The sequence below is a fragment of the Hyla sarda genome, chromosome 10 (genome assembly GCF_029499605.1).
Source record: "Hyla sarda isolate aHylSar1 chromosome 10, aHylSar1.hap1, whole genome shotgun sequence".
In the NCBI taxonomy this organism is placed as follows: Eukaryota; Metazoa; Chordata; class Amphibia; order Anura; family Hylidae; genus Hyla; species Hyla sarda.
In genome coordinates, this window is record NC_079198.1 from 34,618,961 (window position 1) to 34,646,864 (window position 27,904).

The following is a 27,904-nucleotide window of genomic DNA, read 5'->3' on the forward strand; positions in this document are numbered from 1 at the left end:
CAGGGGAAACCAGTCTATAACAACCTTTAAGGGGTTACACCATTGCGGGGAAAACCCTTACTAGAAACCCCCCTAAAATGGTATCTTTATTGATATACATTTTAAAATTATACCCCACACACTTTTAAAATTCCAGCGGTACTTGGGTGGTGAATGTATAGTGAATAATTAACATACACTTTATAGGGGACATGTGTTATGGTCCAGAATATTACTTATGAACTGTGTGCTTGCTGTACAGCACACCTTAGCTACTAGTACCAAGTCCCTCTCCTATTAGGGCCACCCTATATAGCTGCTGTATTAAAACAAACAACTACTAGCCTCCCCGACGTTTCGCTGAATGAATCAGCTTTGTCAAGGATAGCGAGGCTAGTGCACCCTCAGACACCGTCTGCCTACTAATATAGACTAGTCCTGATGTCCCTCCCTTGTTTCTTCCACCAATCGGCTCATACAACGTCACCACTCACGTCTCTCACATGAATTAAGTTAACCTATGGGAGTTTGACAGGCAGGAATGTTTATGTTGCCTCTGCGAGATCGCGGCCACATGATATAATCATATGATCGTGGCATGTCGGCACCGTCCATACTGCACATGATCCTGCACTTAGCGTAAATCACTGCTCCTTGCAGTCATTGCGCATGTCATCATACCTCATGTTAGTTGGGGTTCCGTATTGTGTTTAGTATTTGCTAAATGTTTTTCCCTAAATGTTGCTGGTTGTCTCCAATGAGTCTTGTGTTATATGAGCTATATCACTATGGGTGCCTCTTTCTCATTTTGCTACGATGTAATTAATTGTCTAAGGGATACCAGAAAAGCTCCTTCCATCCCTCATTCATTAATATCTCATATTTCTGATGTTATCGAATTTCCTTGTATCTCAAGTTACTTAGCTGGGAACGGTTGTTTTCTTGTTGTTATTATTAATTTACCGTTGTTATTTATATTCGTATTAGAATCAGAGGAATTCCCAATATAGCTCTTATGCATCTTTTATATTAGGGGCCTATTCTAGTATTATTATCATTAACATCTATATGTTTTATGATGTCATTATTTTTATTTGATCTAGTTGGTATTTTCCTACTAATCACCCAGAGGTTCCTCTGCTCCTCCATCCTCACTAGCCATGAAAACTTTCCCCACATATCATCATCTCCCGACGTCAGCTCCATCCTCTCTCTCATCCATCCATCTCCTACACTTGTAAGTATTCTTCAATTAAGTGTCCATAGATATTATTCTGACGTTGCACCGATTGTTGTATTAAATGGTTTTTATTAATGTAAGTATTAGCTTAGTATCTTCATTTCATACATGTCATTAGTTTTTGCAGACGTTTATTAGTAGTTGCTTCCAAGGGGTTATAAATTGTTATGTATTGTAGATCTATTGTAATGAAGGGTACTAATAGAAATTGATGTTACTCTAAGAATGCTGTGAATGTAAACTCTTCATTGAGGCCACTAGGGCTCTTACTGTTTAGGCAATATATCCACCTTGTTTCTTCCTTTAGCAACAATCTATCAATATTCCCCTCTCTGGGGCCTGTTTTCATTTGACAGAGTCCCCAGAATTTCAATATGTCGGCTTTGTTCTCATGTCTCAAACGGACATGTTTAGCAAGTGGGGTATCCACTCTAGCAAGGTAGGAGTGTACGGTAGAGCCAGGGGAAGGTGATTCTATATTTGCGCAACATTTATCAAAGGACGTGCGCCTTTATAGTAAATTTTGCGCAAAAGTGTAAATTTGACAGGCAGTGTAAAGGGGTAGATCTGTGTCTACAATAGACACCTAATGATAAATCTCCCCCTTACAGTATATAGTATACATATCCTCTGTACAGCTGGTATCTACCACTATATGGCCAGTGTATATGAACATATTGTTTTTTGTATAATGAATTTTATACAGTAACAGTCTTGTGGTGTTAGTAATTAGTCTGTCACAATGGTAGTTGTGGTCATCTTGTGGGAGTATTAGTTGTTCCTCGCTGATAACACAAAGGGTCTATTCACACGGAAGAATTTCTGCACCAATTCCGCTTCCACTTCCTTGGGTGGTTTCTGGCTTGTGCGGATTTTGTGCGGATTTTGTGTGGAATTGGTGCGGAATCAGTGCAGAAATTCTGAAGTATGAATGGGAGATTGCGGAGTGGGCTTTCATTTGAAGTGGAAATTCTGCAGTGTGAACAGACCCTAACAGTGACACACAACTAAGAGAGAGCACCTTTTGTACTTTTTGGTATTATTAGTAATTTTGGTCTCAGTATACAGGATTTGGTCAGCAACAGTATGATAGTAATAAGTATGGTGATAATATTCCTCCTTGTATACTGGTATTATTGGTAATATCGGTGTCAGTATACAGGATTTAGTCAGTAAAATTATAATGGTGATTCTTCCTTATATTCTGGTATTATTGCTGATTGTTGTCTCTGTACTGGACAGAATTTGCAATGGGGCCCACAGGACACTAGTTATGTCCCAGATCACCACTTAATATTGGTGCTGCGATGACAGCACAACCATCTCACAGCTGTTTGGATCACCATGGCAAGTCTTTAGAAAATTATGTGGGGCCTCATGTTTGAGTTCTGCCTCTGGCGGGACTTATACTTCCTAAGTGGAAAGGCTATGAACTCCTATGAAATTTCTTTTACACCTTGCTTTGTACATATTATGGTGAAAAAAACCTTCTTTACAGGTCTTCATTCAAAATGTTCTTAGTTTTGTTTCTACAACCTCTACAGTTTGCTGCCTTTATTTTTCTTCACACTTGTACACACCTTATGTGATTCTCCCCAGCTACATGCATTTTGAGTGCTCTACAGGGGGAGGAGAAAATAACTAAAACACTACTATTTTTACCTAATAAAGTTAAACTCTTCCTGACCTTCATAACCAATAATGTGTTCTTGAATTCTATAAAAAAAAAACAAAAAAAAAAACACTAATACAGGTGTTCTTAACCCTTTAAGGACCAGGCCCATTTTGGCCATAAGGACCAGAACAATTTTATTTTTGCATTTTCGTTTTTTCCTACTCGCCTTCTAAAAATCATAACTCTTTTATATTTGCATCCACAGACCCATATGAGGGCTTGTTTTTCGCGTCACCAGTTGTACTTTGTAATGAAATCACGCCGTTCACTGTACAGAATAATTAATAATATATTTTAATAGTTCAGACTTTTACTCACGCGGCGATACCAAATATGTGTATTAATTATTTTTTTTACGCTTTTTTGGGGGTAAAATGGGAAAACAGACGTTTTACTTTTTTATTGGGGTAGGGGATTTTTCAAATTTTTTTACTTAAATTTTTTTTTAACACTTTAATAGTCCCCATAGCATAGCACTGATCAGTGTTATCGGTGATCTTCTGCGCTGGTCTGCTCAATCTCAGACCAGAGCAGAAGACCCCGAGACACAGCTGGAGCCAGGTGAGGGGACCTTCGGCTGCCATGCTGGATGATCTGATCCCTGTGGCAGTGCTGCGGGCGATCCGATCATCCATTCAAAGTACCACACTGCCTCAAATGCCGTGATCTGTATTTGTCAGGGCATCTGAGGGGTTAATGGTGGACATCCATGCGATTACGGATGTCCGCCATTACCTGTGGTTTCCTGTCTGCTGATAGCAGCCGGGACCTGCCGCGCATGACGCGAGCAACGGTTCAGTGCTCGCAGTCATAGCGAAGTGTAAATGTACGTCATGGTGCGTTAAGTACCACGGCACCATGACGTACATTTACGTCCATTGTCGTTAAGGGGTTAAACTTGTATTCACTTCTGCAATAATTTGTAACATTAATATGTTCTATGTAAGTCTATGGGAAAGTAGTTGTCTGTGCACACAATCGGGGAGATTTATCAAAACTTGTGCAGTTACCCATAGCAACCAATCGTTTGCTTCTTTCATTTAAAAAAAAAAACTCAACTTTTCCTCTGCACAGGTTTTGACAAATCTCCCCCAATATGTAAAAATACAGATGCATTGCTTACAGCCACGTAAATAAACGACATGTCAAGACATGACTTTACATTGGGTATCAGCCAGAGGGCGGATAGTTAATAACATACTGTATGTGCAGAGAATGCTAAGGCATAGTTATTTACATAAGGGACATGTGCTGTACCCTGAGGGGCAGTGATTTACTTTACAGTACACACCCTCTTATTAATATTGCTGCCCCTCAGTGCTTATGTAAATCACTGCCCCTCAGTATACAGAACATGACCCCTTATGTAAATCACTGATCCCCAGTATACCTCACTTGCCTGCTTATGTAAATCACTGCCCCTCAGTATACAGCACACACCCCCTTATGTAAATCACTGCCCCTCAGCATACAGCACTCGCTCCCTTATATAAATAATTTCCCCTCATTGTACAGCACACACCCCCTTATGTAAATCACTGCCCATCAACATACAGCACAGACCCTCTTATGTAACTCACTGCCCTTAGAGTACATATTTATTACTCTACTTTATATTCTGTCTATTATAATTGCTTGTCACTGTAGCCAACAAAAACAGTTTTAGATGTTGTGGTTTTGGTTTAAACCTTCAATAGATTATATGAGTTGCATATAATCTGAACATAGGTTATTTTCACACGTACATAATCTGCAAGTAGATAAGATACAAATCCATTAAAGTCAATAGGTAGCAACATAATCTGCAAGTAGAATTTTTCAGCATTTGTGGCTTCACATACAAAATATGAAACATAATAAGGTTACATATTTGATATGTGTGTAAACTCACAAGTACGGCAGCAATGCGTGTATGCATGCTCCCTCTCACCTCCACTGGTTCTGTGACCTACATGCAGTTAACTAGATAATATAAGTATTTATGTTATGTCACTGCTACTTTAATCCCTCTAGGTGTCACGGTCACTAGTGACAGTGGCATCTAGATGTTTAGAAGGATGAAGGGGGCCACATTGGAGACAGCATAATGTATGTAATTAGATCACACTGTGAAGACCCCTATTGTAAAAAAAAAAAAAAAAAAAAAAAATTATTAGAGATGAGCGAACTTTTCCAAAATTCGATTCGGCCGACTTGCCGAATTTTCCAAAAAAGTTTGTTTCGATCCAAATTTTTTTGCGGCGAATCTATATTAAAAAAGCCTAATTCTAGCCTACATACAGCCTCTATAGGGGTATAGAACACTTTGCTGTGTTCTAAAACGCATATGGAGTGTGCTGGGGTAGTGAAATAATACTGTTATTCAGAATAACATGCAGATTACCGGCATCGCTTTTAGAATCACTGCCACACAGCAGCACAATGACAGAGCCTGGTGGTGGCATAAGTGTCAGGAGACCATATAGTTACTGAATGACATAGCGTGGAGGTGTTGGCAGCATGAGGAGACCATTTAGTGGCTAAATGGCACAGCGTGGAGGTGTTGGCAGCATGAGGACACCATATAGTGGCTGAATGACACAGTGTGGACATGTTGGCAGCATGAGGAGACCATATAGTGGCTGAATGACACAGTGTGGAGGTGTTGGCAGCATGAGGAGACCATATAGTGGAGGAATGGCACAGCCCAGAGTTGCCAGCAGCATGAGTAGGCACTAGGCCTTCACAATCCCTAAGATTAAAGGATGAATTAAGAAATTTAAACCGAAAATTTTGGATAGCGGGTGCTACCAATGAGAAAATTTTAAATTCCCAGACCCAGGCCCCACAGTGACATCAGTAAACCATATATTGCCTGAATGACACAGCCTGGAGTTGGCTGATGCACGAGTACACAGCACGGATTCACAATTCCCCCCCCAAAAACAACACAATTTTAGAAATTTTGGAAAAAGATTTTGGATAGCGGCTGCTACCTATGAGAAAATTTGAAATTCCCAGACCCAGGCCCCACAGCGGCATCAGTAAACCATATATTGCCTGAATGACACAGCCTGGAGTTGGCTGATGCACGAGTTCACAGCAGGGCTTCACGATCCTCCCCAAAAAACAACACAATTTTAGAAATTTTTGAAAAAGATTTTGGATAGCGGGTGCTACCTATGAGAAAATTTGAAATTCCCAGACCCAGGCCCCACAGCGGCATTAGTAAACCATATATTGCCTGAATGACACAGCCTGGAGTTGGCTGATGCACGAGTACACAGCAGGGCTTCACAATCCCCATAAAAAAACAACACAATTTTAGAAAATTTTGAAAAAGATTTTGGATAGCGGGCGCTACCTATGAGAAAATGTGAAATTCCCAGACCAAGGCCCAGCAGCGCCATCATTTTTTTATTTGAAATTAAAAAAAAAACTTTCAGTGTCCTTGATCCCAGCGTGTGGGTACAAAGGACCAAATCCAACAAGCCCCCACAGGGCTCATGCGGCCGCGAGATGTAGGCGCAACGTCTCCATTGCCCTGACCGGCTATTGTTTCGAAGACTTTTCGCCATGGCAAACCATGTGAAGAACAGCGTGACACCCCCGTGCCCTGCACACATGGTATGCTGAAGGGCCACTGAGACTTGTCCGGGCAGTGGAGGCTTAAGACACAGTGGAGGATGTGGAGGCGGAGTAGCACACTGTCAGTGTAGCAGGAAACAGCATTGAGTACACACCAGGGCTTCAGAATCCCAAAGAAAAAAACAACCATGTAAAAAAAAAAATTACGAATATTTAGGACAGCAGGTGCTACCTATATATTGCCTGAATGACACAGCCTGGAGTTGGCTGATGCATGAGTACACACCAGGGCTTTACAATCCCCCCCCAAATAAACACAACAATTGTAGAAATTTATGAAGAAGACTTTTGGATAGCAGGTGCTACCTATGAGAAAATTTGAAATTCCCAGACCCAGGCCTAGCAGCGCCATCAGTAAACCATATATTGCCTGAATGACACAGGCTGGAGTTGGCTGATACATGAGTACGCACCAAAGCTTCACAATCCCTAATAAAAAAGATAAACATTTCTGATGAAAAATTTTAACGAAAATTTAGGACAGCGGGTGCTCTCTATATATTACCAGAATGACACAGCCTGGAGTTGGCTGCAGCATGAGGAGACCATTGAAATGTCAGATTTTTTTATTTGAAATTTAAATCAAAATTTGTGTCCCGGACCCCGCTGTGTGGGTACAAAGGACCTAATCTCACAAGCACCCACAGGGCTCATGTGGCCGTAAGATGTAGGCGCAAAATCTCCATAGCCCTGACCGGCCATTTTTGGTTTTTGTACCTTTGTTTAAGAACAAGCGCATATCCAAGAGTCCAGAAGACTCAATAATGCAGGACGGTGGACCACCAAAAGACATTCTTCTCTAAAGTAATTTTTTATGAAATAAAGAAGCAGAGTTCATCCCTCTCCGTATTTTTTTTGAAAATTTTACTTAAAAAATCACACGCAACAAGCGTTCAATGATGTAATGGTTATTATTCTGGAAAATTCAAGTTTATTACTGTGATAATTATCAGAAAATTTGAAAAAAAAAAAACACTACCCAAGAGTGTTTAATAACCCCATACATTGCACCATAAATATTGACATTTAAATTAAGCATGTATGTATGTATTTCAAAAATCCTAAAATTAAGGGCCCAAGCCCAGAAGCATCATGAAGTCAAGTAGTTCCTGAAAGAAACAGGAGCAGTCAGGAGTAGGCATCAGCAGTACCCAAGAGGCTTAAATAACACCTTACATTCCACAATCAATCGCGAGATCGAGCAATAACAGGTGTGTTATGCCCTCAGATGTCCGGGGCTGCACGCGCGCTACACTGAACGGACCAGCATGTGTATCTTTCACAGATAGGTGATGGGTAACCCGCTGAACCCCGTTCACAATAGGGATCAGGGATTGCAATTATTTGCCAGGAAAGAAGAATCCTAACTAAGAGCGGGTCATAAGCTCGGGTTCAGTAAGTCCCTGCCCTTTGTACACAACCGCATGTCTCTACTACCGATTGGATGGTTTAGTGATCGGCCCCGGTGGGGTAGGAGAAGGCCCTGGCAGAGCGCCGAGAATTTAAATATCATTGTTGAAATTTGCATTAAGCATGTATTAGCTACTGCTAAACTTCCAAAAATGTAAAGCCCAAGGCCAGAAGCGTCAGTGAGGCAAGTAGTTCCTGAAAGACACAGGATGAGTCAGAAGCAGCCATTCGCAGTACCCAAGAGGGTTTCATAACCCCTTACATTTAAAGATCAATGTGGAAATTTGCATTAAGCATGTATTTAGCTACTGCTAAACATCCAAAAATTAAAGGCCTTAGGCATCAGGGAGGCAGGTAGTTCCTGAAAGACACAGAATGAGTCAAGAGCAGTCCTTCGCAGTACCCAAGAGGGTTTCATAACCCCTTACATTTAAAGATCAATGTTGAAATTTGCATTAAGCATGTATTTAGCTACTGCTAAACATCCAAAAATTATAGGCCCAAGGCCTGAGGCATCAGGGAGGCAAGTAGTTCCTGAAAGACACATAATGAGTCAGGAGCAGTCATTTGCAGTACCCAAGAGGGTTTCATAACCCCTTACATTTAAAGATCAATGTTGACATTTGCATTAAGCATGTATTTAGCTATTGCTAAACTTCAAAAAATTAAAGGCCCCAAGGCCAGAAGCATCAGTGAGGCAAATAGTTCCTGAAAGACACAGGATGAGCCAGGAGCAGGCAATCGCAGTACCAAAGAGGGTTTCATAACCCTAATTGATAACCCAAGAGGGTTTCATAACCAACCATAATTGGGAAATGTTGGTGTAGCAGCATTGTCAATCTACTTTGAGGCATCCGGCATTGGTGGCTGGAAAGCTGATCCATCCCTGATTCATCTTGACAAACGTCAGTCTCTCCACATTTTTAGTGGACAGACAAGTTCGCCTTGGGGTGACTATGGCCCCGGCCGCACTAAACACCCGCTCTGATGGCACACTACTGGCCGGGCAGGACAGCTTTTCCAGGGCAAACTCTGCTAGTTGCGGCCATAAATCAAGTTTGGCTTCCCAGAAGTCCAGCGGATCTTCAATGGTTGTCGGCATGGTCATGTTAAGGTATGCCACCACCTGCTGTTCAGGTCCTGCTCCATGTCTACCTGCTGCTGATGAGTTGCTTCACTATGCGGGTGAAGAAAGCTACTCATCAGCGACTGTAGACTCAGGCTGCTGCTGAATGAGCTGGTACGGCTCCTGCAACCCCTCCCCTCCCCAGCAGCCATGGCAGTGGAAGGTGAGGGCAGAGGGCCCCCTGAGTCAGACCTGCGAGTGGATGGACCATGTGGCCGATAGGCATCGGCCAACTGACTACGTAGAATCTCTCTGTAGTAGGTCAGTTTGTCCTCCCTCTCAGTGGGTGTAAAAAAGGCCCCCATTCTGGGACGGTATCGAGGGTCTAATAAGGTGGAGATCCAGAAGTAATCCCGCTGACGAATTTTGACAATTCGGGGGTCACTACGCGAGCAACTAAGCATGCACCGTGCCATTTGCGTCAGTGACTCGGAGGGACTACCTGCCTCCATCTCCACTGAATACTGCCACGGTGTGTCTGGGTCCTCTGTCTCCCCTTCCTCATAACCCTCCAGCTCCTCTGGCTGCTCCTCCTCCTCCTCTCCTGTCCGATGACTAGAAACACCGGCCATCTCATCCAACCTAAACTGTGCTCCACTCTGCCCCTCATCATCCTCCTCCTCCAGTTCGGTTGTCGGTCACCATGGTTCCCATTTCCAGATTTCGTGGAGTAAGCCATACTCGGATTTCTTTACGAATGAACTTTAGAAGTTCCTTCCCTGTGTGACTCCGTTCGCCAAGGCAAACCATGTGAAGAACAGCTTGACACCACCCTACACACATGGTATGATGAAGGGCCACCGACATTTGGACGTGCAGTGGAGGCCGAGGACACGGTGGAGGATGAGGAGGCAGCGTCGCACACTTTAACAGGACCAACTGCCTGAGAGCGAGAGCGTGGAGGAGGAAGCGGTGTGACCTGTCCAAGTTGCTGTTGTGGCTGTGCAGGAACCACATTTACCCAGTGGCTGTAAAAGACAAGTATTGTCCCTGACTGTAGTTACAGCTCTACATGTCGGCGCTGCTGTGCACTTTTGAACACACCGACAGGCTCAAGGACTGGCCCACCTTCTCTTGTACAAACTTATGCAGGGCTGGTACTGCCTTCTTCGCAAAGAAATGACGGCTTGGGACTCTCCACCTCGGCTTGGCACAAGCCATCAATTCTCTGAAAGGTGCAGAGTCCACCACTTGAAAAGGGAGGGACTGCAACATTAGCAAATTGGACAGGAGCACATTCTACTTCTGTGCCGTTGGATGAGTGGGCGCATACTGTTGTCTCTTGGACATGGCTTCTCCGATGGATTGTTGGCGGAATGGCTGACTAAAAGCGGGAGAAGCAGGAGCGACAGAAGGAAAGTGACACACAGCTCCCTTCGGCTGAGGTGGTGGAGCCTTGGCTGGATGAAGGAGGGAGTGGATGGCCACTGGGTGATGCAGCAGGCTGGACCACTACATCAGAGCCACGGTTCTCCCAGGCCGCTTTATGGTGGCGAAGCATGTGTTGACGCAGGGCCGTGGTACCGACATTGGGACCCTTGCCACGCTTCACCTTCTGCCGACAGATCTTGCATGTGGCTACGTGAACCTCCTCCGGATGCCTTGTGAAAAACTTCCACACCGCCGAGTAGCTGATTTTCCCACCTGCAGTCCGCACTAATTGACTGCTACTGGCGCCGTCTCCAGGAACCCCTGTTCCATTACCTCCCGGAAAGGTAGGCTGCCTCGAAGCAGGTGGTCTCCCCCGGGTATGTTTGGCTCCTGAATTTTCACTCCTGCCACCACGCTGACTGCCAACCGTGCTACCGCCTTGCTGCCTCAAGGGCAACCTGCAACTCTTTTCTCCTGATGATGATGAAGCCCCTTCTGCACCCGGCTCCCAATTGCGGTCGGCTTCATCATCATCAACAGGTGTGTGCACGTCACTGATGTCCTCCTCAGGTTCCCCAACAGTGTCTGCTTCAGGACCCTGAACCCTTGCAACACCGCCTCCCACGTTACTCTCCGCATCACTACTTGGCCGCCTAGCGGAGCAAGAGGGACATGTCTCCTCCCCTTCTTGGCTGTCCAGTAGCTGCTGACTGTCCTCTATTAGATCGTCCTCAGTAAATAGTGGAGCTGAACCCACAGCATAAGATTCTTCTTTAGGAGAGGGAACAGGATAGGACAAAGGCAATGGGAGGACAGGGAATGCTCCCGGGCCATGCAAACTGAGGGTTATGTCTGAGGAACCCACCGACTGTTGACTGGGGGTGTCAGATGTCACTTGTGATGATGTGGATGAGCGTGTTAACCAATCGACGACGGCAGATGGGTTGCTGGTGGAGACACGACCGCTGGCTGATAACGGGAGCTCAGGCCTCTCGCTGCGACTCCTGCTGCCACTCGCCCCAAGTCTGCTGCCAACTCTGCCTGAAGTATTTAGGCCTCTGCTACTCCTCTGTGCACACACAATATGCTACACTACTCTTTAAACAGTATTTGTCTAGAACAGCAGCAGGTGATTATTTATGTCTGTCCTTTCACAGTATGTAGGCAGTTTACAGATTAACAGGTACAAGATGGTACACTACTTAGATGTACGTATGCGGTATGCACTGATGAGGGCAGTAATATGCGCAACTATAGGCAGAAAAAACACTGTATATTTTTCAAAACACCAGCCGGTGAATACTATTGTTTGGACTTTGATGGTATGGAGCACCTTGACAGATTAACAGGTACTAAATGGTACAATACTCGGATGTACCTATGCGGTATGCACTGATGAGGGTCAGTAATATGCGCCACTATACGCAGAAAAAACTCAGTATTTTTGTAAAACACTAGCCGGTGAATACTATTGTTTGGACTTTGACAGTATGTAGCCCCTTGACAGATTAACGGGTACAAGCTGGTACACTACTTGGACGTACCTATGCGATATGAACTGAGGGCAACAATATGCGTAACTATACGCAGAAAGTATTTTTTAAAAACACCAGCAGGTGATTACTTTTGCCTGGAGTCAGGACTTTCCCTATATTTAGACTTGTTACAGACACAGAATAGTAGACTGCTTTGATGTAGGCATGTGTTATGCACGTATAAGGGCAGACAAATGCACTACAGTCCTCTGAAAAAGAATGTATTTGTGAATAGCAGCAGGACCCAACAGTGCAGCACCACAATAAAAAAAATACAGGGAATAAACCCTAAATTGCACTCTGTCTCACAATTCTGAGCAGCAGATTATTTCTGGAGCAAAAAAAAAATACTGAATTGCGCTGAAAAATGAGGTGGTAAGATGTTTGATAAAGTTCAGGCAGCTTGTTGATCTGTATGAGGCAGCTGACAGCTATCTGCCCCTCTCTGCTGCAATGCTCAATAACGTGAATAGGAGGTTTAGCTATCAATGATCCTTCTCAGGTGAACAGCAAAGCACTCTGCACTCTTGTCTTTCCCCAATGCTGATGTGACTAGCAGTTGCAGTGTAACACTGTGGTATAAGCTAGTCAGACACACGCAGTCCCGTTCTCTCTATCTCTAAGTGCATAGACGAAATGAAGAGAGGCAAGATGGCTGCCGATTATATAGGGCTGTGACATCACAGGGGTCCATGAAGGCTGCATCTCACATGTGATTCAGGATCATCCCCCCTACCTTCATTCCCGCTTTCCATAATCCCCTGCCCCATGTACTAACACGTGGATCCGCCATCTTAGGTCTCCAATAGCCTGGAAAGCTGTAAAATTAAGTTTAATGAAGCGATTCGCGCGATCGAATCGCGTCGATATTCGCATTCGTTGCGAATCGAATTTTTCATGAAATTCATAAGGAATTCGGGTTCATCAACTTCGATTCGCTCATCTCTAATAATAATACTTTATAATAACAATTTTAAACACTATTCTTGTCCCATTTTTCAAATAAAAAAACTATGCTAAAAATACAGTATAGGCCCAGATTCATCAAACTGTGTGAGAGAAAAAATACAGTGATTTTCCCACAGCAACCAATCACAGCTCAGCTAACCATCTCTGGTAATGTGAAACCTGTGCTGTAATTGGTTGCTGGTGGAAAATCACTCCATTTTTTCTCTCACACAGTCTGATAAATCTGGGCCACAGTGTTTTTAACCCCTTAAGGACCATGGGTTTTTCCGTTATTGCACTTTAGTTTTTTCCTCCTTACCTTTAAAAAATCATAACTCTTTAAATTTTGCACCTAAAAATCCATATGATGGCTTATTTTTTGCGCCACCAATTCTACTTTGTAATGACGTCAGTCATTTTACCCAAAAATCTACGGCGAAACGGAAAAAAAAATCATTGTGAGACATAATTGAAAAAAATGCTATTTTGTAACTTTTGGGGGCTTCTGTTTCTACGCAGTACATTTTTCGGTAAAAATGACACATTCTCTTTATTCTGTAGGTTCATACGATTAAAATGATACCCTACTTATATAGGTTTGATTTTGTCGTACTTCTGAAAAAAATCATAACTACATGCAGGAAAATTTATATGTTTAAAATTGTCATCTTCTGACCTCTATAACTTCTTTATTGTTCCATGAATGGGGAGGTATGAGGACTCATTTCTTGCACCATGATCTGAAGTTTTTATCGGTACCATTTTTGTTTTGATCTGACTTTTTGATCGCTTTTTATTCATTTTTTACTGGTATAAAAAGTGATCAATAATATGCTATTATGGACTTTGGAATTTTAGTGCATACGCCATTGACCGTGTGGTTTAATTCATGATATATTTTTATAGTTCGGACATTTATGCACGCGGCGATACCACATATGTTTGTTTTTATTTTTATTTACACACTTTTTTTTATGGGAAAAGGGTGATTCTGATTTTTATTAGGGAAGGGGTTAAATCACATTCATGAACTTTTTTTTATGCAGTGTTAAAGTCCCCACTAGTGGCTATAAAACTGCATGCACTGATCTCTTACACTGTTCAATGCATTGCCATAGGAATGCATTGATCAGTGTTTTCTGTGCTTGATTGTTCAAGCCTGGATTTCAGGCTTGGAGCAATCAAACCCCGATTGGACAGCCAGGAGCAAGGTAAGACACCTCCCGCTGTCCGATCAACTTTGATTGCGGTGTCTAAAGGGTTAATACTGGACATCAGCCCGATCGGCGATGTCCGGTATTAGCAGCGGGTCCTGGTCCTGAGTGATGTACAGGTTTTCATCATAGGAGAACCTTCATATTTTTTTATATGCTCTTTATAATTTTTTTCTTTATACTTGATTTGTGATTACTGTGGGATTTTTTAAGGAATTTAATAAATGGTTGTTTCAGCTCTATGAGATTTGGTAACTTTTCAACATTGAGTTAATAAATAAGCCAAGGCTAGCTTTGGATTTTCTTACCTAAATAGTCACTAATTTTGTAACAACATTTTCAGGATAAGCAGTCTTATGTACGCCAGGAACAGCACTATTTTGTGTCATTATCTAACTTCCATATGGCACTTCTTACCAGTTTTCCTCTTTCCAGGCTCCATCTCTAATTTTCAGTTGTGTCTGAGCTAGTAGGTAGAGGTTATCTGCTATGATGTCTCTTTTACACACTATACACAAAAAAAGGAGATCCTGCACCCCTATGTCTCTATAAGAAAGAGCAGCAGCATGGAGGATTAGCATGTAATCTGATCCCTCACTAAGCTAGTCCCTCTTGAGATCAGTTCTTTAGGATGACTGATAAGTTTGGAGGGAATGAGGGGAGTGGTAAGTAGTGCTGAGCGGCATAGGCCATATTCGAATTTGCGATATTTCACGAATGTATGGACGAATATTCGTCATATATTCGCTAAATTTGCATATTCATAATATTCGTGTTTTATTTTTGCATATGCGAAAATTAGCATAGAAAAAAATTTGCATATGCGAAAATTCGTACGCCAGTCTCACACAGTAGTATTAGAGCCTTCCTTACACCACACAAGCTGGACGCAGAGAGGGATGATCACTGTGATGTGTAATGTGAAAAAAATATTCGTAATTGCGAATATATAGTGCTATATTCGCGAATATTCGCGATTTTTCAAATATGTGATATTCGTGAATAATATTTGCATTGCGAATATTCGTGAGCAACACTAGTGGTAAGTAGAGCAAGAGGCATTTTATTCTAATTAAGTTAAAGAACTTATCAGTCTGCCTAAAACCAAAACTGTCTGGTTTTGCCCATCGTAACCATTCATAGTTTGTTCTACATATTTTAAAAAGCTTTGGTAAAATGAAAGGTGTGCTATGATTGGTTGCTATGGGCAACACAAGGCAGGTTTGGTTTCAAGGCGGATTGATAAATCTGGCCAAAGTTTCTTATGATCAACAGTACTATCGATTTACACATTTCTTGAAAAGTTAGTGACCATTTAAGTCTATTGTTCCAGCTATTTTGAGACTTATGTTCTGTTGAATGATTATAGAAACTATACATTAAGAATGTAGCAAAGTGCTTCTTTCTCTGCCAAATACAAATAAGACACGATTGTTTCAGCAGTTTATACACAAAATATACACAATCTACAAGATGCACATTAACCCCTTTTGGCCTTTAGGACACACACATTTTCACTTTTGCATTTTCATTTTTTTCCTTTTGCTTCTAAGAGCAATAAATCTTTTATTTTTCTAAAGGTGGGCTTGCTTTTTGTGCCACATTATAATAACTTTATAAATTTTGCCATAAAATGTACCACACAACAAAAAAAAAAAATGTGTGTGGGGAAGCTTTTTTTTTTTTTAATGGTAAAATTGAAATTTTACATGCTTTCATATTGTACTGTTATTTATTTTGTGTGTTTAACCTCTTAAGGACCCAAGGCGTATGGATATGCCCTCACACCCTGGGCCTTAAGGACCCAGGGCGTATCCATACGCCCTGGCGTTTTCCGGTCTCTGCCGCGCGCCGGGCAGAGATCGGAACCGGATGCCTGCTGAAATGCTTCAGCAGGCATCCAGGGCAAACGCCGAGGGGGGCCATGTAGGCCCCCCATGTCGGCGATCGCCGCAAATCGCAAGGGAAATCGCCCTTGCAATCTGCGGCGATGCCGGGCTGATCGGGTCTCTTGGACCCGACCGCCCGGTAATTTCGCATGATCCCGGCTGTCACAGACAGCCAGGACCATGCTAAAGAACAGGAGCGAGGTGGCAGTTAACTGACCAATCGCAGGGGGGGGGGGGCGGTTACTTCCTCCCGCCCCGCCCTGCCCAGCCCCTGGAAGTCCGGAGAGGATGGGAGGAAGACCGGAGAACGCGGCGGGGGACGGGGGAGTGCTGGGGCCCGGCCCCGGTACTTACCTCGTCCCTGAAGACCCAGATCCCGGCGATGAAGGCGGCGGCGGCGACAGGTGAGTGGATCTTCAGCCGCGGTCGGGCCCTTTACAGCAATGCACGTCGCCGTAAAGCGACATGCATTGCTGTATTGGGACCCTGTATACTACAACTCCCAGCATGCCCAGACAGCCCTTGGCGTCTGGGCATGCTGGGAGTTGCAGTTTTGCAACATCTGGAGGTCCACAGTTTTGGGACCACTGTGCCCTTCCAGATGTTGCAAAACTACACATTCTCAGCATGCCCTTACTGTCCAGGCATGCTGGGAGTTGTAGTTCTGTAACATCTGGCCCTTCAGATGTTGCAGAACTACAACTCCCAGCATGCCTGGACAGTAAGGGCATACTGGGAGTTGTAGTTTTGCAACATCTGGAAGGGCACAGATTGGGAACCACTGTATTAGTGGTCTGCAAACTGTAGTCCTCCAAGTGTTGCAAAACTACAAAATGTTGCAAAACATCTGGCTCTAAAGATGTTGCCAAACTACTACTTCCAGCATGCCTGAGAATGTTTGGGAGTAGTGGTTTTGCAACAACTGGAGGCACACTGGTTGGGAAACATTGTCTGTTTCCTAACTCAGTGTTTCCCAACCCATGTGCTTCCAGCTGTTGCAAAACTATAACTACCAGCATGCACTGATAGACTGTGCATGCTTGGAGTTGTAGTTTTGCAACAGCTAGAGATCCCCTCCCCCTGTGAATGTACAGGGTACATTCACATGGGCAGGGGCTTACAGTGAGTATCAGGGTGCAAGTTTGCGATGCAGCAAATTTTGCGCGGCAGCTCAAACTCGCAGCGGGAAACTCGCTGAAATCCCCCGCCCATGTGACTGTACCCTAAAAACACTACACTACACTACACTAACACAAAATAAAATAAAAAGTAAGAAACACTACATATACACATATCCCTACACAGCCCCCCTCCCCAATAAAAATGAAAAACGTCTGGTACGCCACTGTTTCCTAAATTGAGCCTCCAGCTGTTGCAAAACAACTACTCCCAGTATTGCTGGACAGCCGTTGACTGTCCAAGCATGCTGGGAGTTTTTCAACAGCTGAAGGCACCCTGTTTGGGAATCACTGGCGTAGAATACCCCTATGTCCACCCCTATGCAAATCCCTAATTCAGGCCTCAAATGCGCATGGCGCTCTCACTTTGGAGCCCTGTCGTATTTCAATGCAACAGTTTAGGGTCACATATGGGGTATCGCCGTACTCGGGAGAAATTGCCTTACAAATTTTGGGGGGCTTTTTCTCCTTTCACCCCTTATGAAAATGTGAAGTTGGGGTCTACACCAGCATGTTAGTGTAAAAAAAATTAATTGTTTACACTAACATGCTGGTGTTGCCCTATACTTTTCATTTTGACAAGAGGTAAAAGGGAAAAAAAGCCCCCCAATATTTGTAATGCAATTTCTCCCGACTACGGAGATACCGCATATGTGGCCCACAAGGCCCAGAAGGGAGAGTGCGCCATGTACATTTGAGGTGATTTGCACAGGGGTGGCTGATTGTTACAGCGGTTTTGACAAACGCAAAAAAAACAAAACCCCACATGTGACCCCATTTCGGAAACTACACCCCTCACGGAATGTAATGAGGGGTGCAGTGAGAATTTACACCCCACTGGTGTCCGACAGATCTTTGGAACAGTGGGCTGTGCAAATCAAAAATTTTGTACAGCCCACTGTCCAAAGATCTGACAGACACCAGTGGGGGTAAATGCTCACTGTACCCCTTGTTACATTCCTCAAGGGGTCTAGTTTCCAAAATGGTATGCCATGTGTTTTTTTTTTGCTGTCCTGGCAGCATAGGGGCTTCCTAAATGCGACATGCCCCCGAGCAAAATTCAAAAAGCCAAATATGACTCCTTCTCTTCTGAGCATTGTAGTTCGCCCATAGTGCACTACAGGCCAACTTATGGGGTACCTTCATACTCAGAAGAGATGGGGTTACAAATTTTGGGGGGTATTTTCTGCTATTAACCCTTGCAAAAATGTGAAATTTGGGGGGAAACACATTTCAGTGAAATTTTATTTTATTTTTTTACATATGCAAAATGTCGTGAAACACATGTGGGGTATTAAGGCTCACTTAATTCCTTGTTACGTTCCTCAAGGGGTCTAGTTTCCAAAATGGTATGGCATGTGTTTTTTTTTTTTGCTGTTCTGGCACCATAGGGGCTTCCTAAATGCAACATGCCCCCCAAAACCCATTTCAGAAAAACGTACTCTCCAAAATCCCCTTGTCGCGCCTCGGTTCTGAGCCCTCTACTGCGCCCGCCAAATATAAGTATACATTTTCTCCTTTTACCCCTTGTAAAAATTCAAAAATTGGGTCTACAAGAACATGCGAGTGTAAAAAATGAAGATTGTGAATTTTCTCCTTCACTTTCCTGCTATTCCTGTGAAACACCTAAAGGGTTAAAAGGCTGACCGAATACCATTTTGAATACTTTGGGGGGTGCAGTTTTTATAATGGGGTCATTTGTGGGGTATTTCTAAGATGAAGACCATTCAAATCCACTTCAAACCTGAACTGGTCCCTGAAAAATAGTGAGTTTGGAAATTTTGTGAAAAATTGGAAAATTGCTGCTGAACTTTGAAGCCCTCTGGTGTCTTCCAAAAGTAAAAACTTGCCAATTTTATGATGCAAACATAAAGTAGACATATTGTATATGTGAAAAAAATATATATTTTGAATATCCATCTTCCTTACAAGCAGAGAGCTTCAAAGTTAGAAAAATGCCAAATTTTCTAATTTTTCATAAAGTTTTGGGATTTTTCACCAAGAAAGGATGGAAGTTACAAATTTTTTTACCACTATGTTAAAGTAGAATATGTCACGAAAAAACAATCTCGGAATCAGAATGATAACTAAAAGCATTCCAGAGTTATTAATGTTTAAAGTGACAGTGGTCAGATGTTCAAAAAATGGCCGAGTCCTAAGGTGTAAAATGGCTGGGTCCTTAAGAGGTTAAAATTGCCCTATTCTGATCCCTATAATTTTCACATTTTTCTGTATACAAGCAGTATGAGGGCTAATTTTTGGTGTTGTGATCTGTAGTTTTTATCAGTACCACTTTTGCATATATGTGACCACTTTTTATGAAATTTTTTGGGATGTGATGTGACCAAAAAGCAACAAATTGGACTTAATTTTTTACTTTTTTGCATTCACCGTACAGGATCATTTACATTATATTTTAATAATTTGGACATTTACGCATGTGCCTATACCAAATATGTTTCCATTTTTATTGGGGGAGGGGCTAATTCAATTTTTTTAAATTATTTTTTATACTATTGGACCCCTGCTGTAGCCTTACTAAGCTCCCCATTATGCTTCAGATGCCCCGATCAGGGCATCTGAAAGGTTAATGGTGGGCATCAGCATGATCACGAATGTCCACCATTACTGGTGATCGCAGCTCCTGCAGTCGCTTCATGTAATGGATATAAATGTCCTGGTGAGTTAAATATAGTTAACCTGATATTTTTCCATGGACAAAGCAACATATTTTTTTTTATAAGCAATCAAATTAGAGAGCAGTAATGCATTTTGAATATGACCTGTATTACTATAATCACAAATAGATAAATTACAAGTACTCTGTGTTACACAGTAAAAAAATTAATAAATAAACAAAAAACAATAACAAAGCTGCAATATTATTTCTGAATAGACTGTTCAGATTAGATGGCATAGATACTTAGGAAGTCTGCATTTCTGGTTTAGTCAGTTTGCAGAGTGATGTCAGGTTATGCAATAATGTTGGTGGACTACACTTACTTACAGTACATACAGGTCCCAAATAAATCAAAATTAGACCTACTATCTACACAGTGAATGACAAAATTTGCAGCCAGTTGACAGCTTCCTCATATCTTCCTGTATCATGGTACCTGGTCTCCACCAAACATGGCTTTCTGGAGCTGCCTCGGAGTGTCCCGCCTCAGGCAGTGATTGGCTTAGTGGCAATGTGACGTATTGTCTGCAGCTTGGGAAAACAAACTTCAGTGGAGAACGGGTGCCATGATACTGGAGGCATGAGGGAGCAAGGACAGAATTTTTTATGGTATCACACAGCCTGGGCACTTTAATAAAAAAAATAAAAATAAAAAAATAAAATAAAATAAAACATTTTGCTGGATAACCCCTTTGCAGAAAATAATCCAAATCACAAAAATGTTCAATAGCTATGTATATAGGAATTCAGCAGGAAAAGGTGCTGGTATTTGAATCCACCTGGAAACCCGTGAATGTACCTATTGTGGGTGAGAGATGTTAAAGAAAGCTGTGTTGTAGTTGTTATATGCAATCTGTTAAAATACAGCAAGCCCTAGTTAAAATCTGGAGTCTTGATTTCAGCCTGAGTTTAAAGGGACAGAAAGAGTTTCCCTTAGACTATTATACTGCCAACAAACCAATGAATGGAAGTGAAGTTTATACAAAAAGTAACAGTAAGCAAAATTAGCAGAAGTTAGAGGTTTGAAAAAGAGAAAAACATGCAGCTTTAGCGTTCATATTTATCTCTTAATTTTAGGCAGCAAAAGACTATTCACACTTTCTTGCCTTATTTAAAAAAAATACAAATTGTAAAAAAATAGAATAGTAATCACACCAAAAATCACAATACGACCGTAAAGTGAATAAATCCTATGGATTATCAACCCTTTTTTCCAAACAAGGGTGGGCAACCATGGAGTAGAACTGCACCAATTGTGGAGATTGAAAACTTTAAGTGTAAAGTAGGGTCAGGGAAAAGCAGAAATAATCATCATCACCACCACCCCCTTACCCATTTGGAGCTACTGCGCTAAGAGTGGCGAGGCAAACTGGATGGCCCTGTCAGGAAAAAAACTGATCCAAAAACATAGTCAAAAGACAGAACAAGGTCAGTCCTGGTAGCCTGGTCAAGCCTGGTCCTGGTAGCATCAGGACAAAGTCAGATAACCATAACATGAGTCAGATTACCAGAAGGGAATGTCAGAAGAAGAACCAGAAGACCTCATAGGAACTGAATAAACAGGCAAGGAGCCAATACACAACAGATCCATAGGCTATAAAAAGGTGTGTTAGGTGCTCAATGAAACCAATCACATTGCCTGTGACTAGCAGAACAGCTTTTTAAATATGATTCTCTTATGAAGTGTCTGGGCCTGATTGTCCCAGCATCCCAACTTCCTATGTTAGTGAGGAGTCCGTATTTCATGAGCATTGTTTCCGAATTGCTTCTGTATTTCTGCACTCCCAAGCAAAAAGATGCAATACAAGTGACATACTGATGACATACTGAAGGAATACAGATTAAATATAGAACAAATAGGATGAACTCATATTTGAATCCCTCTCCATAGAATGAAATCGGTATTTCCTGTCCATAAAAAAAATATTTGCTACATTTTGTTGCTACATGTGTTAGCCTCACAAAATAACATTAACTCTTTATTATATTCTGCAAAAACTTTTAGTAAAACAACATTTTGGATGCACAGAACTTTCATTCCATTAAAGGGAATCTGTCAATAGATTTTAGCCTATATACCTGGTGGCAACATGGTATATAAAGGTTAAAATAAAGTTTCCTATAATGTTCCAAAGCCCTCAGCCAGTCCTCTATAGTTTAGAAAAGTAGTTTTAAAAGTGTCCTGCACCATATGCTAATGCCCTGTAAGTAGTCATCAGGGTGTGTGGCATCCTGATTTATCCATGGCACTCCAGGCTCTAATCACTTCTACTCAAGCTTGATTGACAGCTGATGTCATTGCTCTGCTCCTATTGCTCACTGAAGTGTTGCAAGCCCAGAAGTAGCTTCATGTCCATGGAATGTGCTGCTTCTGGACAGGCACAAGACTTGTGTATGCAGAGGGAGCAGACCCATGACGTTGGCTGTGCCTGGGCTAAAAAAAAACACAAGAGAAAGTAGACACACTAAAAAACGGTGCACACCCAAAAGTACCAAAAGTAGATATTACAAAAACATTTAACCTCTTCAGGACACCGGGCATATGCATACACCGTGCATCCCGAGTCCTTAAGGATGTAGGGCGTATGCATACTCCCATGGGAATTCCGGTCCTCGTCACTAGCCGGTTGGGGACCAGACCGGGATGCCTGCTGAAATCATTCAGCAGGCATCCCGGCACATCGCCCAGGGGGGTCCTGAGACCCCCCATGTCGGCGATCGCAGTAAATCGCATGTCAATTCAGACATGCGATTTTCTGCTATTCCGGGCTGATCTGGTCTCTGGTGACCCGATCACCTGGAAAATAGGGATGATCGGAGCTGTCAGTGACAGCCCCGATCATCCTGAGGGATAGGAGCGAGTTCGCAGTGCTGCGATCTCCTCCTATCCCCTTCCATTGGTCAGAACTGATTCTGACCAATGGCAGCGCAGGACAGTGGGTTGCCATGGCAACCCCCCATTCTGCCCACCCCTAAATGTCGTGAGGAACGTGTGGAGAAGATGGAGGCCAGTACCTGGAGGAGAAGATGCCTGGGGAACGCAGATCGTCGCTGGAGACAGGCACAGGTAGAGAAACTACGGTGGGGGGGGTTGAATGAAAGTGAAAGTAAAGTGATCTTTACTGTGGCAACCACTAGGAAGGCCAAACTGCAACTCCCAGCATGCCCAGACAGTTACAGTGGTGCCCAAACGGTAGCCCTCCAGATGTTGCCAAACTACAACTCTCAGCATGCCTAGACTGCCCAGGCATGCTGGGAGTTGTAGTTCTGTAAATCTGTCCCTTCAGATTTTGCAATGTTCATGAAATCTTTGAAAATTGCTGCTCTACTTTGAAGCCCTCTAATTTTTTTCAAAAAGCAAAAATATGTCCATTTTATTATGCCAACATAAAGTGGACATATTGTATTTGTGAATAAAAATAAAAAATTTTGGGAATATCCATTTTCCTTACAAGTAGAGAGCTTCAAAGTTAGAAAAATGCAAAATTTTCAAAATTTTCATGAAATTTGGGGATTTTTCACCAAAAAAGGATGCAAGTAATGCCAAAAATTTACCACCAAAATAAAGTAGAATATGTCACGAAAAAACATTCTCAAAATATTCGTTAAAAGCATTTTCGAGTTATTAATTCGTAAAGCGACGGTGGTCAGAATTGCGAAAAAAGGGTTCAGTCCTTAAGGTGAAAAAGGGCTGCGTCCTTAAGGGGTTAAATGTGTGTCTAGCCTATGTATTTCTAATAAACATTTTTTGTAATATCTACTTTTGGTACTTTTTGGTGGGCGTAGTTTTTTCGTGTGTCTACTTTCTCTTTCTTTTCCCATTTCTTTTTCTGTGATAGGCTGTGCCCAAGCTGTCAATCATGCATGAGTAGGTATGATTAGAGCTCAGAGCGCTATGACTATTTCATAATGTTGTATGCCCCGATGACTACTTATGGGGCATTAGGATACTACTTTTCTACGTTATAGAGCATGGGCTGGAAGAAACCTTTTCTACCATATATAATATGTTGCCACCAGTTATATAGGGTACATCTGGGGACAGGTGCTATCAAAGAAATTAGTTTAAATACCACATGTGCCGTAATTTTGTCTTGGCAGTAGCTTTTTTGCAACCTTTTACCTAACCATTTGCACAGTAGTTAGACAATCCAAAGTAGTTAGTAAATTTTACAGTAGTTAGGAAATCCAGTAGTTAGAAGAAAGTTTAAAAAACACTGGTGTATATTGGTATATGCAATTTTTTATGTAAATTCTATGCATGTATGAGTTTTCACTGTATGTGACATGTGGTAGCTTTGCACAGCATCATATTTGGGAATATGTTATCCTAAAGCTATGTTTAAACAGTAGAATACCTCTCTAGTTTATAACACACCTCTGTATGCCTCCAAATGGGAGCCATATTACTGCTCTGAACAATGTGCAGGTTGTCTAATTTCGATTATTGGTTGTACTTGGACACCATGCCTGAGATACATGCATCACAGTTTAAGCAAAGTATAGCCTGAACTTTATTTTCAAGACATACAATATTAACTTTGAGAGACATTTTAAAGATTAATACACAAGATTACTTTTTGGTATAAAGAATTGAAATTGTTCTTACCACACCCAGTTGGAGTTCTCCAGTCACCCACTGTAATTCCTAGCGCTTGACATACAAGAGCATAAGCTTGAATAGCCTGGCAAAGGCTAGAGCCATTTTCCCTTGAGCCACAAAGGTCATAAACGCAGCTATGGACAAAGGCAGTGGGATCCAAAACAGTGCCGCATTCCCACAGAGGACTTCCTGTTAGGTTTATAAATCCACAATATTCTGAGGTGAAGTAAAGCGATTCCATTGCTGTATCACATAAGCTACAGTTGTCTACGCACCCAGAAGAGCATTTCCAGTCTGGGTGATATACTCTCCAACTCTCTCCTAAATCTATTACAGAAACAGCCGGTCTTCCATCTGAGCGGAGAGTATCATCCTCTGGGTTTTTGTTGTAGTTGCCACACATTCCGCAGGTAGAGTTAATATAGGTTCCAGGGACTGATATAGAGGCATAGTGTTCCCCATCATAAATCACTAGCAAACCAAAATCAGTCTCCACAGCTGTTGATAAACCACTTTGATATATTTTTATGGCTCCATGTTCCAGAATTACTGGAAGAGAAAATATCAAATCATTTACCTGTAATAAGAAAAAGACAGCATTACATTAAAAATGACACATCTTAGATGCCTGATGGGAAAGTAGGTGACAAGCAATGTAAAATAATTTTTGCAATGTTGCAGTTATCACACTGGCCACTAGAGCAATACACTGATGTTTGATGTTTTCTGCAGCTCACATGACAGCTTTGCTGTATAACCTTGGAGGGAATAAGCAGAGTCATCTACTTGTCCTCAGAGGGCAGGCCAGTTAAATTGAATCTATCGACTGATTGGTTTTTACTGATTTACTGGTTTTTACTGATTGGTGACAGATACTAAAACATGCTCTTATTTTCGCAATCTGTGGGCTGTTATTACTATTTAAAGATACATTTTATAACATGCCCCAAGGACATGGACACAATAGTCTGGTTCAGACCCTATGGACATGAATGGGATAGTTTACTAGCCATGCTATGTCACCTATGCAGAGATCATTCCACAGAAAGGGAGTAGGCTGACCTCTGAGCATCTGATATTCTTAGAACCTGTGTTATCTATATCATGGTAACAGCTTTCACTGTGCTCCTGTCTATGATGACAATAAGGAGACTGCAGGAAAGTAATCTATACAGAACAGCAAGTCTCAGCTTAATATAAGGCCTAGAAGCAAGAATGTTATAATATAGATAGAAAAATGGAAAATTAGAAAAAGACATTGCCAAACCTTCTTAAAAAAGAAGTTCAACAAAAGAACCTGAATTAGGCTGGGTTCACACTACGTTTTTTCCCATACGGGAGCGCATACGGCAGGGGGGAGCTAAAATCTCGCGCTCCCGTATGTGACCGTATGCGCTCCCGTATGCCATTCATTTCAATGAGCCGACCGGAGTGAAACGTTCGGTCCGGTCGGCTCATTTTTGCGCCGTATGCGCTTTTCCAACCGGACCTAAAACCGTGGTTGACCACAGTTTTAGGTCCGGTTGTAAAAGCGCATACGGCGCAAAAATGAGCCGACCGGACCGAACGTTTCACTCCGGTCGGCTCATTGAAATGAATGACATACGGGAGCGCATACGGTCACATACGGGAGCGCGAGATTTTAGCTCCCTCCTGCCGTATGCGCTCCCGTATGGGACAAAACGTAGTGTGGACCCAGCCTTAAATAACAGATAATTCTCTAACGACACATTTTCTTTATTGGGAAAGTGACATTAACCTTATCAGTAATAAAGCAGTAGTAGTGCCTAATAGGGAGCATTATACTGTACATAAGGATAACTTTTTTTTAGCTTTGCGATTGGGCGTTCCTAAGTTTGAGTCAACAGTTTTATTCAATTTAGGGTGTGGCTTCATCATAGAAGCACAGTTAAAGAGGTTATCCAATATTACAAAACGTATCCCCTATCCACAGGGACCCCCGCGATCTCCTGCCCATTGATGTGTTCTTCTCATGAGTGTAAGTGTGTCGACCACTGCATGAAACAGTGGCTGACACTCCATGTATCTCTATGGGAGAGCTGGAGATACAGCACTTTAATCTCTCCAGAAACTTTCCCCTGTTTCCTTTTATTGAAGATCCACCCTTGTGATGGGACATCACTCACAGCCCAGGGCAAAATATCACTCTGTATGTGTGCTTAAATGCCAAAGCATCAGGTTTACTGCGTGAAAGCATCCCTGGCTTACTGTTTAGTAAGTGGAGCAGGAGACTACTAGTGTTCCTGCTTCTTTTGCCATTACACCTTACCTTAATAGCATACGTTGCATTCAAAAGTACACAAGGTTTCTGCTTCTTGCAAGGTAAGCTACACTGATTAGGTTAGTGTGCTTTGCAGAAGTTTGTGCTGGCTACAGCTATATGTCTATATATAATGATGCATACATTTTTCTTTTATCCACACAATTTTTTTTGTTTTTTTATTATTTTCTAAGTAGAATACAACATTTTTAGAAAAGTTAAGAAAGCAATATTAACTGCTTCTAGATTTTATCTGAAAACATACTGGTGAATAATAGTGTTGAGCGGCATAGGCGATATTCGAATTCGCGATATTTCTCAAATATATGGATGAATATTCGTCATATATTCGCTAAATTCGCATATTCGTAATATTCTCGTTTTATTTTCGCAAAATTAGCATATGTGAAAATTAGCACATTAGAACATTTGCATGTACAAAAATTAGCATAAGTGAATATTCGCATATGCGAAAATTAGCATATGCGAAAATTCGCACACCAGTCTCACACAGTAGTATTAGAGCCTTCTTTACATCACTGTGATGTGTACTGTGAAAAAAAAATGAATATTCGTAATTACGAATATATAGTGCTATATTCACGAATATTTTCAAATTCGCGAATATGCGATATTCGCAAATAAAATTCGCATTGCGAATATTCGCGAGCAACACTAGTGAATAATGCCTCTGTGTGTTTTGTAAGTAGATATTGGATAAAATGCATTGTTATCACCATGTATAAGAGAGAAAGTAAATGAATATCCTTTGGACAAAATTATTTTACAATTTACAGGGCAACAACCAAATACATATTACAGGGCAACAACCAAATAAATAATTTTTTCTATTGCATATATTCCATAATATAAGGCTTACAAAGCTAAAATTTTCTTTTGGAACCAGAAGAAAGTCCCAGGTGCATTTGCAGATAAGAACCACAATTTATCACATGCAAATAGTAATTTATATACTGTATGAAGTTATAATGTCATTGCTTCAATGTCTTATAAATGTAGAAATAGTGAAAAGTATTGTGGGGATAGCATAATCTTTCTTTTTCTGCTAGCTGTAAAATCGGTGCAATCTAAATCTAACCATTATTGAAGAACAAAAATGAGGAATGTGACTATTGATGCAAGAAGTT

At 41.8% G+C, this 27,904-nt stretch overlaps 1 protein-coding gene and 1 long non-coding RNA gene across 3 annotated transcripts in view; one reads left to right on the forward strand and one right to left on the reverse strand.

Moving 5' to 3' along the window:
• TECTA (tectorin alpha) overlaps nucleotides 1-27,904 on the reverse strand; it is a 271,389-nt gene that overhangs the window by 169,023 nt on the left and 74,462 nt on the right. The window contains exon 9 of the mRNA XM_056544773.1: nucleotides 24,482-25,052. Coding sequence (XP_056400748.1) covers nucleotides 24,482-25,052 — 571 coding nt within the window. The remainder of the gene's footprint in view (nucleotides 1-24,481; nucleotides 25,053-27,904) is intronic.
• The window catches only part of LOC130294630 (uncharacterized), an 81,342-nt gene that overhangs the window by 18,134 nt on the left and 35,304 nt on the right, over nucleotides 1-27,904 (forward strand). For both annotated transcript variants that reach the window (XR_008848560.1, XR_008848561.1), the window contains exon 2: nucleotides 1,083-1,216. This is a non-coding gene — a long non-coding RNA (uncharacterized LOC130294630). The remainder of the gene's footprint in view (nucleotides 1-1,082; nucleotides 1,217-27,904) is intronic.